Consider the following 12,975-nt stretch of genomic DNA (forward strand, 5'->3'; position numbering starts at 1 on the left):
AAAAACGGAGCCGGAAAGAAGCCCGAATTAGCAGTATGCTAACACGGGCTAACAACATTAGCTTTGGGTGGTGCTGCAATCTGCAACTTGGCTGCATGTAAACATGTGGGAATAACATCAGCCTTTATTTAGTCGGGACACGACTCGAAACACAAATCCACGTGATTGTTTGAATGATTTCTAAGGACTGAGCGGCCTTTCTGCTTTGAAGCTCACACCGCCCCAAAGCGCTGTGTGTGTACTCACGATCTTCTGCTCAGACACACACTTTTAGACCCGGTTCTGAGTTCGATGGCCCGTTCCTCTAGAGCTGTGGAACGGATCCAGTTCTAAATCTCCCGCATACCGCTCATGTAACAAAGCACCCCCCCCCACCCCCCTCCACTCAAACACAAAGCTGTAAGTCCGCGCTCCACCGGTCCACTTGACTAGTTAAGTGCAGGAGCGGACCATTTCTTCTCTAGTTTGTTTGTTACTTTTTTTGTTAAAGTCACTTCCCTCAGTTTATACTGGATAATCGCGGATGAGTCATTAGTTGGGAAATAAAATAAATAAAGTAATAAAGTAAAATAACGAATAGCAATTATATAAGACCGAAATATTAAAAATAGCCCCCCCCCCCATCCCGATGGTTGACAGCAAACATCGTCAACGGCCAGTTTAAGGGACATCGCCCAACCCTAGTAGAGAGCATAAGTCTGAGTTCAGAGTCAGAATTTTGTATGCCCTTTTTCTTTCTTTCTCCATGGCCCTAATTCTCTTCCGTACTTTTCTTTGTGAAAACAAGAAAGGAAAAGACAAATAAGAAACTATGTGCATGAAATCCTTTTATTTTAGAACTATTTAAAACAGGATATTAATTTTAACCTTTCTCACTTCAACTAATCATTGCAATAGAAATAAAAATTTGCAATGTTGTATTTTAATGAATTTTAACGTTTTGTTGTTATTGAGGCAGAATATGAATGTGCATTATATGATCATTGAGAAGGGGGATGACTGGGGGTACAAGACGAGCCAAAGGCAGGATCCTTAGCCAAATGTAAGGCTACGTTCACACTGCAGGCTGAAACGACTCAATTCCGATTTTTTTTTTAATGTTATTTTATTTTGCCCCTATTCCAAACCAAAAAAAACAGAACAAAAACACACCACTCACATTGTGAAATCCAAAGCAAAAAACAAACAAAAAAAACCGAAACACAAACAAGTGAACTCCCTCTTGTGTCAATCAGTCAATCACTGTTACAGGTAGCCAGGGAGGGGTAGGTGTCAGTAACAGTAACGACTAACAACTACATATTTTACTTGTGAACTAACTATAGGTGTTGTAGATTGACTGTGTGTGAGCGCGGAGCGTCTTGTGTAGGAATAGTAGGAAGGTGCGCACACGTGTGTTGGGGGGTGCGTGTTGATTCTTTTGCAGCAGACCGCTCTGGAGCTGCACGTAAGTTTCACCTGTGCTCTCTGGTACAGACATCTTCTCAAAATATTATGTATTGCCCAGTAATAAGCAGACTGCAGACACTTTCACCTTTCCGGTAGCTGTGAAGCCTGACACCCATGAAGAACGCGGGACAGGAGGCTCCGCCTTTGTTTATACAGACACGTAACGTTACGCTGCACAAAATAGTTCCCAGACAAAACATGTAGTGATATTCATGGAAATCTAACAGTTCATGTTTGGTGTTACGGAGTGAAGGAGAATAGTAATACCCCCCCCAACACAAAATCCTCCGGTGGGCGGCCGTGTCGCGCACTTAGGAACGCACGCAGCTTGTAATGGAAATGAATACAATGGAAATTAATAATTAGAAAGCAGTGAATTTGTCGTATTTCCTTGCGCGACGGAAACTTCTGTTGTAGATTGAGGATGTGTGCTTCTGAAAGCGTGCGCCTTTTTGTGTAACTATAAAGGGAGCCGCGTGTCACGTGCAGCGCAGAGGCAGACAGTGAGAGCGCGCGCCTACGAGAGAGAGTGACAGGCGCGGTGGGAGAAAAGGAGAGAACAGTCTGAAAGAAAGAAGGAAAGTCTGAACACAGGACTGGCACAAAAAACAAAAATAATCAGCAAAGATGAATGCGTTTAATGTGTTTATTATAGTTCCAATCACGCACCAAAACGTAAAAAAAGGTGATGCGGTTATCGTCACTGCCCTAGTTTTAACTCCCATGCCTTACAATGGTATACAGTGAAAATTGAAAGCATGCATCCAAGGCTGGAACTGAACACATTGAAAAACACTGGATATGGACATATAAGAAATGGGGGCGTGGTTAGCAAAAAAAAAAAAGTGTTTCTAAGGACAACAAAAAGTTTACTTTTTCCGATTTATCTGAAACTGAATGTTGTGTTCATCATCCCGAGGCCACCAAAACATAAAATGGTTTCTATGGAAATAAAATCAACAAAAAAGCCACTATTTTGAAAAAAGTTTTTTTTTTAAATACATACGAATAGGTCTCACCAATGGAGCAATGCGTTTTTCTGAGTCAGTTGATTCTGATCGCTATGCTAGCACATTTAGCGACATTAGCATAGTTAGCATGATTAACATTTTCAGCAATGTGTTTTTCTGAGACAGTTGATTATGCTGATCGCTATGCTGGCACTTTTAGCCACATTAGCATAGCTAGCATAGTTAGCATAATTAGCATTTTGGGCAATTTGTTTTTCTGAGAGAGTTGATTATGCTGATCGCTATGCTAGCACTTTTAACATAGCTAGCATAGTTAGCATAATTAGCATTTTGGGCAATGTGTTTTTCTGAGCGAGTTGATTATGCTGATCGCTATGCTAGCACTTTTAGCCACGTTAGCATAACTAGCATAGTTAACATAATTAGCATTTTGAGCAATGTGTTTTTCTGAGAGAATTGATGATGCTGATCGCATCATTTCCTTTAATTAATGATAATGTTAATTTTGCTGTTTTTGCTGGACAGGAGAGGTCTGTCTAGCTATCTGTGTGCATGGGGGGCGGGGCTGTTCAGACAGTATGCGCCGCACGCGCACACACACAAGGCAAGGCAGCGCACACACACTCACTGGTGATTTTGTAGGGGACACATGAGCGCCCCCCGAAAAAAATCCTTTTATCCCCCTATATACTAAGAACACCCATTTCCATGTAAAATTAATGAAGTTTGCGTCAAGGAGTCCCTACCATCATGTCACCTTGCTGCTACGATGACCGTATGTTGCGCTGGCTGTGAACACGCTGTGCGCGTGTAGCGTGAACAAACATGTAGAAAGGCGGGCCTTAGACTCCCCGCTTATGGTTCCAGACCAGCAACAAACTAACAGCTGCTCCCTAAAACGTTATAATAATTAATAACTGATAATATTCGGCATCCATAATAAGTTAATATAATTTATTGGGTTTACTGGATTTAAAGAAAAATAAATAAAAAGAAAGGAGTCTGTATCAAAGTGAATTTGTTTCCATCATCTCACTTAACTTAACCTAACTCTGGGTGTTTGACAGACAGAAAAGTCCATTCAAGGTTGTAGAAAATGGACAAAAGATCAAAGGAAACATTACGCTCATAAAGAATAAAAATAAATAATAACTATCCTGTCTGGAACATTCTCATGTATAAAGTAAAATGTTTTGTTAAAAAAAACAATGTTGTTGCATAATGAGTAAATAAAACACTTTATGTTCTTAATTTGTTATTTATTTATTTATTCATTTTTCGTCCTCAAAAAGTATTGATAAGAGTATCGTTAAAATACCCGATCGATAAGCAGTATCAATAAGAGTAGTAGTACCGATAAAACCTTAACGATACCCATTCCTTGTGTTTATAGTGTGTTGGTGTGTAGTTAACATTGGTGGATAATTTAAAAAAAAATCTTTGATTCATTTTCATCTGTAATTTAGCCTTAGAATTTTTTTTTTTTTTGATTTGATTTTTAAATTGTGCAGTCATTATTAAGCATAAAAGGGCCTCTCTTCTTGTGTTTCTGCAGTCCTTCCCCAGCATTGGGTGACTCAAGAGGAGGATTTCTGCAACCAGCAGATGAACTTCAGAGTGGAACAGGAGGAACCAGAACCTCCACAGATTAAAGAGGAGCCAGAGGAGATCTGCATCAGTCAGGATGAAGATCAGCTTGATCTGAAGCAGGAGACTGATACCATGATGGAGATTCCTACTTATGTGGAAGATGAGAACAGTAAAGCAGATCTAAACAATCAGCAGAGCTTTAATGTAACTGATAGTCAGGATGAAGAAGGAAACCAACATGAAGAATCAACATCAACTACAGATGAAGAGACTGACCCACAGAACAGAGATCAGAGGAAGATAAGAGACAGAAGTCATGTCCAAAGTGTGGACACTTCTCACATTTCAGAAAGTCAGTGTGACTCTGAAGGTAGTAAAAAATCAAAGAAGGATGATTTAGTAAAGAAACGCAAAGAATCTTCAAAACAGAAAACACCCTCCTTCAAGTCTGGTGAAAGCTCAAGAATAGCTAATAAACTCTTTCATGTAAAATTACATACAGGAAAGAAGCGATTATCATGTAAAGAATGTGATAAAAGCTTTAGTCATATATCCAATCTCAAAACGCACATGAGAACTCACACAGGAGAAAAGCCTTTTTCATGTAAAGAATGTGATAAAGGTTTTAGTCATATATCCAATCTCAAAACACACATGAGAACTCACACAGGAGAGAGGCCTTTTTCTTGTAAAGAATGTGATAGAAGTTTTAGTCATATATCTGATCTCAAATCACACATGAGAACTCACACAGGAGAAAAGCCTTTTTCTTGTAGTGTATGTGATAAAAGTTTTGGTCAAATATCAAGTCTCCAAAAGCACAGGAGAACTCACACAGGAGAAAAGCCTTTTTCTTGTATATATTGTCATAAAAGTTTTAGTGATATATCCAATCTCAAAGCACACGCAAGAACTCATACAGGAGAAAAGCCTTTTTCATGTAAAGAATGTGACAAATGTTTTAATCATATGTCTCATCTCAGAAGACACATGAGAACTCACACAAGAACGACACAGGGTTTTCATCAGTAGAGGGAAAGATTTGGAAAAAGTACACATTTTCTTCCATAAAGACAGGAACTAGTATTCTATTCAAAATTATGATTTTTTTTTTTGATTGAAATATTTTAAGCCTTGGTTTTATGTTGCCATGTACTTATTGGACATACCGTTAATGTACCTTCTTGGAAAGCCCAAAGTACTTAACAGTCAGTCCCATTCACCCACACACACACCCATTTACATACTGATGGCAGCTGTGATGTCTCACACTGGCACCAACCTGTAACCACCAGGATCAATGAGGGGTTCAGTTTTGTCCAAACACACTTTGACACATGGACGGGCAAAGTGGTCATTCAACCTCTGATCTTCTGATCAGAAGTCAACCACTCTACCTCTACAGTACAGCTGATGACTAGTTTTTTAATTTCAGAAAATGTGAATATTTTAAAATACATTTTTAATATTTAAAACTCTTGGGATCAAACCCTAATGTACTCATTTACTCCAAAGCAGCCTGAGCTTCCATTACATGAACACAGAACAACAGACTGTTGGCCTCAACAACACATTGATGCAGTCATTTAATTAAAATGAGACACAAGTTAGCATTGAACACATAACAATGAACAGTTTTGTTATGTCTGACATCAGCTGAAAACATCCCCTTTTTCATGGATTTGATGTGAAATTCTGTTTTTTTACAACAGTCTTTTTATTTAATTATAAAAACGAGAGAAAAAACAACCAATATATTTAAATGTGTAAAGATACTAGACAATATGAGTTTAACTGCTTTCATGGACAAAAATGTTGAAAACTTTCACAAAATGAATACTTTCAGATGTACTTGTTAATGTGTTTTGTATTGTTAGAGTTAAATCTTGAACAGATTCAATGTGGTTGTAGTTTATGCTGAGATGATGAGTATGTTGTTCATGTGTGTGTTACCATGACTACAATAGAAAGATTATGTATACATCTTTTATTCTAGGAGTTTTTATGTGATCCGTGAACATATTATTAGTATTAAAAGAAAAAGTAGTAACTGCAGTTTGTTTTGTTAGACCAAATTTAGTGAGGAAAAGATTTTTCTAAAAATGAAGAACCAGACTGGTGTTTGTGTTTTGTTTTCTTGTGATTCATGTTTTCTAGTACACGAGAACTATTCTTCTGTTTGTTTGTTTTTTGGGGATTTCTAAATGTTGTTAGCCCGTGTGTAGCCTCTCCCAACCCTGGCTTCTTCCAGCTCCGTTCTTCCACAAAAAAAGCACTGACCACACGGATTAAAAATAAAACGATGAGCTAACATGCGCTTCATAATATTAATAAAAGCACGTTTGGAAGATCGTCTCGTATATTACCGAGCTGCTGCATAAATGTATGTGGCAGCTGTTTGTTTACAACAAATGACATCAATTCTAATAAAGGATGAAGTCCATGTTGCCCTGGGGAGACATTAGCCGTGGAGAAAGTCTCTTTCTGTTTCATGTTAGGCCTCACTTCACTCTGTAAGGTTTTCATTCCCTGTTAACCCTTGTGCTTGTACTTTAACGTTGGGAGTTGGGTCATCTAGACCCACTAGACAGTGTGCTTAACCTTTTTCCCTCAATGATTTGTGATCTTCACTGGTGTCCATGGATTACATGAAATCTTTCCACCTTTATCCACCTTTGTCATGGTAGGGAGAGCATGTCAATGTAAGAGTGGGGTCATCTAAGATAGAACAAGGGTAAAGTAAATTAGAGACTTGTTTAGGTTTCTGAGGTTTCTGATTACAGGGAGGAAATAACACAAACACACACATAAGGGGGCGGAGCTCTGCTCAGGTGTTCCTGAATCAGGAAATGAGGCAGTTGAGAGTTTTCCTCTGTGTCAGAGCAGACAGAGCAGGGGGGTATTCCAGGAAGCATGTTTAAACTAGCCTGACTTTAAGCCTGAACTCTGGCTGAAATCCGCCTGAACTCGCTTACCGGGGTATGTCGGTTCCAAAAGACCGGATATGAGTTGGCGTAATTACGCTCGACTTGGTAACCCTGGGTTAACGCACGGTACATAAAGACATTCTCAATAGATCGCCGATTTCTGGAGTCACCATGGAAACGCGTGGTGAAAAAAAAAGAAAGCGCTGTACTTAAGTGAGACGGAGTCTGGGATTTTAATGATGGCGGAAAAAAATTACAAGTCCATCAAAAAAGTAACATGGCTGAAAAATAATTTAATTTAGTTAAATTAATTCAAACTCAAAAATTGTTTATACAACTCAAATTTACGTATTTATCTAACTAAATGTCAAATTAGTCCATTAATCTTTTTTCCATCTTAATTACTTATATTTCTTGAACTTTCATATGTCTAAGTTTGAGCCGGCAGATATGCTCATTTTTATAACAATAAAAAGAACGGGAAAAAAATGCATGGAGTGCAAAAATTCATTAAAGAATTTTCCGTCAATGTCATAATATGTTTAGGTGGTAGGGGTGCTATATAAACTCATCATCCTCTCCCTTACTTTCACTCATGGTGCAGAGACGTAAGCATAGTAGGACAAAATAGCTCGGCAAAACACGGTGATACACAGTAAAACAGCTATACAACTAAAATCATTTTGTAAAAAACCCACACTTAAACCCAAATCCGTCCAGACAGGCAAAGGGAATGATATCCCAGAATCCCTTGCGGTGCCGATCTAACGGCAGCACCAAAGTTACACCTACTTAATTGAATTAATTTGAACGAAAGGAAAATAATTGTCTGAAAACTACGTGTTATTTTTAAGGTGACCTAAAAAAAAAAAAGATCTATCTTAACTGAAGCAAATAATTAAGTTAGATCAAAGTAAAAAAGTTTATCTTTCCAACATCCATATGTGGTCTTATCACCCTCTCATGGTGGAAAAAGTATTAACTGAGCTTTTTCATCCACTAAGTCATCTTTAAATGGACACGCCATGCTGCTTCCCCTCTCTGTAAACAAACTAAGCTTCAACTGAACCTGCTCCAGACCAGGTTATGTTCAGAGCATGAGTTGCCATGGTAACTTGACCTACCCTGAAACATACCTCCATTTCTGGAACCGAAAACTGAGGTTATCAACTTCCTTAGCCTCAAACTTATCGTGGGAGCTAGCATAACCTGCTTTCTGGAATACCCCCCAGGACTTTCTTCTTCTTCATGGTGAGTTTTTGTGTTTCTTTTGTCTTCTCCACTCATGATGAAGGCCGTGACGTGTCTGTGTGTTCTCCTCTGTGAGGAAGAAGAGCAGCAGAGGAAGAGCTCAGAATGAACTTTGTTTTTAACTTGTTCTTCTGTTCAAAAAGAAAAGAGTTCTTCCAAAAAGCAGCAGCTAAAGGTCACTGCAGGTCACCTTTCTGACAGAAACAGCACAAACACACAAAGAGACCGCAATGCAGCTGTCAGATCTGCCCTGAAGGACAAACTTTGAGTTCTGCTGGATCCTTGTTCATCAAAAAAACAGTTGTTGTCTCTGCTCCACCCTTCCTCTCAGCTCACATTCTAATGACATTCCAGTGATGAGTTCCAGAGAGGCTGTGGAAGCTCCTCAGTGCTTTGATCTCTGCTGAAGAAGGTTGTGAGGCTCTCAGGTCCTCAGTGCTGAACAACTGCATGTTTCCAATCCTCTCAGTACTGAGATCTCCTTCATTTCTGAACTTCTGACATGATTCTGATGGAACAAAGCTGGGAGCTCCTCTCTGATTGGTTCTTCCTCAAACATCATTTCTTCATCATCTGTTCTGTAGTTAGAATCAATTCACCTTCAAAGGTTCTCCTTACAAAGCAGAAGGTCACATGACCTCACCTTTCTCCAGCTCTTCTGCAGTCACTGAGATCAACAATGTGTCAATCAGCTTGAAGATCCGCCCCTCCTCTCACCTGCTTTCATGTTTCTTCTTGATCCTGTTCTCTCTCTTTAGTTCAGGAAATCTCAGAGTTCTGATCCTCAGCTTCTTTCTGTCTGGAGGTTCTTCTCAGCTCTGCTCTCAGCATCTTCATCAGGGATCCATAGTTCTTCATCAAATCACTGAATCCAGATCTGCTCAGCCTGCAGCTCTCTGCTCCTTTCTGCATCTCAGAGGAAGAATTCATGTCTTTCTTTCTTTTCTCTTCATTCTCTGATTACTGTCTGTTTTTCTTGATGCTTCATGTTTCCTGAATTGTAGAAACAGGAAGTTTGTTGTTTCTTTGTCAAAGTGACTGAATGGAAATGTTGCTGCTGCAGCTCCATGTCTCCACCTGGTGGAGGGAGAGCAGAAGTGCACAGCTGATGGCAGCTTCCTCTGCCTCCCACTGCTGTCTGACTGCATTCACCTGAACCTGAGAGGAAACACAAGAGAGGAGCCAATCAGTGGAGGAGCAGCTGATCTGTTGGTGAAGGAGGATCAGAGCTGATGATGAGGAGGGTTTCCTGTGCATGTGAAGGAGGAAGGTGTGTGTGAGCTGATGTGGATCCAGTCAATCCAGCAGCATGGATCAGTGGGAGGAACCACAGGAGGGAGCCCCTCCCTCTAAAAGCAGAGATGGTAACCATGACAACCAGAGCAAAGCTCAGAGGTGAGATGAACATCTCCAACTGTCCATGATCTTCTCCATGTCAGAGCTCAGGACTCACACCAGCAACCTTCATTCTTCACAGGAACCAACCTGGACCTGGACCTGGACCTGGACCTGGATCTAAATCCAGCTGGGGGTCCAAAAGGAGTGACATGTCAAAGGATTTACCAATAACCTTCAAGGACATCCATTCAGGAGTGGAACAGTGAGTGTTTGTCAAATATATGTTATGGTGTAATGGATGGACAATATTTGATCGATTGGAGTTTTATTCCTACAGTGACAATACCTGCACGCAGTGTCACACAGTTATCAATGAGACAGTTTTACCAGACTGTCTCATTGCAAATCAGTCTGTTCAATGGTTCAACATGGAAGATAATCTGATGAACCTCCGTAACAGAAGACATTCGTAGGAGGCTGGATTCTAGTTCAGATGATCAACAGTTTTCAGATGAAGGACTTGAGGTCTGGTTCAGTTCTGGATCTCTCTGATCAGACTCACTTGGAGCATCATGTGTGTGATGAGATCTTTTCAGTTGAGTCTTCTGAGAGTCTCTGAGAGACATCAGAGATGTTGGAGAAGAAAACATGTTGACTGCTGACTCTGACTGACAGCAGCTCCAGTCTAATGAGAAGAATCACTGCAGACTCCTAGGATTCAGATTTTCATGCTTTCCAAACATCACATTGTTCTAGTTTGACTTTCTGCTCTCAGAATTTCTACATTTCTACATGGAGAATTGGAATCAGCTTTTCTAGAAAAAAGTCTGGATTGACTGACAGAAAATGCTGAAACCTGGAAACTGTTGATCCAAACATGTCATGTTATTCCAGACTAAACAGCTCAGTCTGTGTTCATGTCAAAGTCCATCAGCTGTTCATGAAGAAGCAGATCCTCCAACACTCTGATGGTTTTGTGTTTGCAGAGGTCAACAGGTCACACAGAGAGTCCAGTCTGCAGCCTCCAGCTGTGGATCCATGAAGAGTGACAGGTTCAAAGATCATCCTCCAGGCTTCAGAACTGAACCAGGACCTTCGGACTCACAGTAAGCAGTTTCTAGTGAACAGAGATCTGTCAATTAATCTTTTTCCACAGAAAGAATTTAGAGGAGATTTTGTTGTTGGAGAGAAACCAAAACAGTAACTTTAGCTCCAAATCCCAAACAGTCTTTAAAAATGTCAGGTATGATGTCATCATTCTCTGATGGTTTGAAGTCCTTCAGGTCACTGAGTGAACAGAATTCATTCAAATGAAAGTGGTTTTCTGAGATGTTATACATCATTCCAGATAGAGCTGTGACAGTGTCGGATTTTTGATCACCGCGGTGATGAACCACCAGGGGGCGCGGTGTCGCGGTTAACCGCAGCCCCCCCCCCTAAAAAAAACAAAAAAACAAACACAAAATCCCCAGGCGGCTGCATCAGAAATAAATACAATTACAACCTACCATTCTTTATTAGCAAATAACAGTAACAACTAACTACTACCTATCTAACTAATGAACTAACTATAGGTGTTGTAGATTGACTGTGACTTTGTGAGCGCAGAGCCAGCGTGTTGATTCTTCTGCTCTCTAGCTGTATGTGAGGCTTCACCTGTGCTCTCTGGTACAGACTTCTAAGAATTTTATCTATTGCCCATTAATTGGCATGAAGCCTGACACCCATGAAGAACGCGGGGCAGGAGGCTCTGCCTTTGTTTACACAGACACGTAACGTTGCGCTGCAAAAAATAGTTCCCAAACAAAAAATGTAGTGAAATTCATGGAAATATAACAGCGCGCGTTCATGTTTGGTGTTACAGTGAGACTGACAACAATAGTAACCCCCCCCCCTCCCCCAACACAAAATCCTCCGGCGGGCGGCCGTGTCGCGCACTTAAGAACGCACGCAGCTTGTAATGGAAATGAATAATTAGAATGCAGTACATTTGTCTAATTTTCTCGCAAGACAGAAGCTTCTTTTGTAGAATGAGGATGTGTGTGTGTTTCTGAAACAGCGCACTTGTGTGTAAGTAGAGTGCGCACGTGCCTCGTGCTTCTCTAAGAGACAGCGACAGCCGCGCGCGCGCACAGGCGGGTGCGACGGATGGAGAAGGAGAAGAGTGAATAAAGGTTTCCCATAGAAAACCTTGAAGTCTGTACACAGGACTAGCAGAGAAGTAAATTATCAGTAACGATGAATGTGTTTAATGTGTTTATTATAGTTCCAATCACGCACCATATGCAAAACTTAAAAAAAAAAAAAAAAAAACGGTTATCGTCACAGCCCTAATTCCAGATCTAAGGTTCACTTATCAACTAAAGCACAAGGTCTGAAGGTCAATGAGAAATTTTCACTGAACTGCAGAAATTCAAAGAGTTTGCAGCATTTCTGGCTAAACTGTTGGCTCCTCCCACTTTCTGTCATTTTTGTTCTTCTGCTCCAAAATGGTTTCAAAGATCAGAGGTAGTGTAAGAGTCCTCTGGAGCTCAGGAACCCTCAGAGAAAGTTGGTGAAGACTGAGAGTTCAGAATCCCAAACAGACAGCAGAGCTTTGATCTGAATCTGAAGAAGATCAGAGAAGATCTGAGAGTCTGAGAGCAGAAATGTTGGAGACACCTTTAACAGAAATGAATCTTTTCATACTTTCTGTTTTGTTCAATGTTTGGATCAGGAATAAAACATGGAACAGTTTTGATTTGAATTTGAAATGGTTTATTTCAGGCAATCACATAGGAATAATACACAAAAACAATACAATTATCAGTTGTACATTCATACAGTAACTAATCAAACTTAGGATAATTAGAGATATTAATAAATATTGCTTGAAAGGGAGTGGAAGGAAGCGAACTTATATAATCCTACCCCTGTTCAACGGTAACCATTTTATTACGTGATTTATCAATATCCTGTTCCTAGCTTTTATCAGACAGAATTAAGAATCTTGAAATATCAATGAAGCACATGACAAAGATGAATTACTTAATTATTATGTAAAAAATAACTTTTAGAAATCAACATGGCAATGAAGTATCCAAATATATGCAGATTATGTTACTTATTAAAGTCATTGATATGATTAAAATATAACACTATATCAGTAATATAGACATAACACTGTTTCAGGAATTTTCATAGCAAAATTTGGTCAAGTATCAAAAGTTAAAAATATGTGCATATTAGGATAAAACATGAATCAATTTATCAATTTTTTTGGAGCAAGTGAAGTAATATCCTTAAAAGTCAATCAGTTTAACCATTTTCAATAATTGATTAATCATTAGTTTTATTTTTTTATTTTTTTGTATTTTTATTTTATCTATTTTTCTTTTCATGATAAAGTAATGCTGTGAAGTAAAATAAAAAAGGGTCCATATTTTGTTGAATGACCAAGGTTGGCATTT

General features: G+C 39.5%; 1 protein-coding gene across 1 annotated transcript in view; it reads left to right on the top strand.

The window, feature by feature from the left end:
* Nucleotides 1-12,975, top strand: part of LOC105355306 (NACHT, LRR and PYD domains-containing protein 12-like) — a 122,049-nt gene that overhangs the window by 7,048 nt on the left and 102,026 nt on the right. Inside the window, exons 2-4 of the mRNA XM_078934192.1 lie at nt 3,976-9,583; nt 9,666-9,788; nt 10,513-10,632. Coding sequence (XP_078790318.1) covers nt 9,498-9,583; nt 9,666-9,788; nt 10,513-10,632 — 329 coding nt within the window. The 5' untranslated portion in view covers nt 3,976-9,497. The remainder of the gene's footprint in view (nt 1-3,975; nt 9,584-9,665; nt 9,789-10,512; nt 10,633-12,975) is intronic.

Source organism: Oryzias latipes, chromosome 2 (assembly GCF_053564925.1).
Source record: "Oryzias latipes strain Hd-rR chromosome 2, Olatipes_Hd-rR_3.1".
NCBI classification, from domain to species: domain Eukaryota; kingdom Metazoa; phylum Chordata; class Actinopteri; order Beloniformes; family Adrianichthyidae; genus Oryzias; species Oryzias latipes.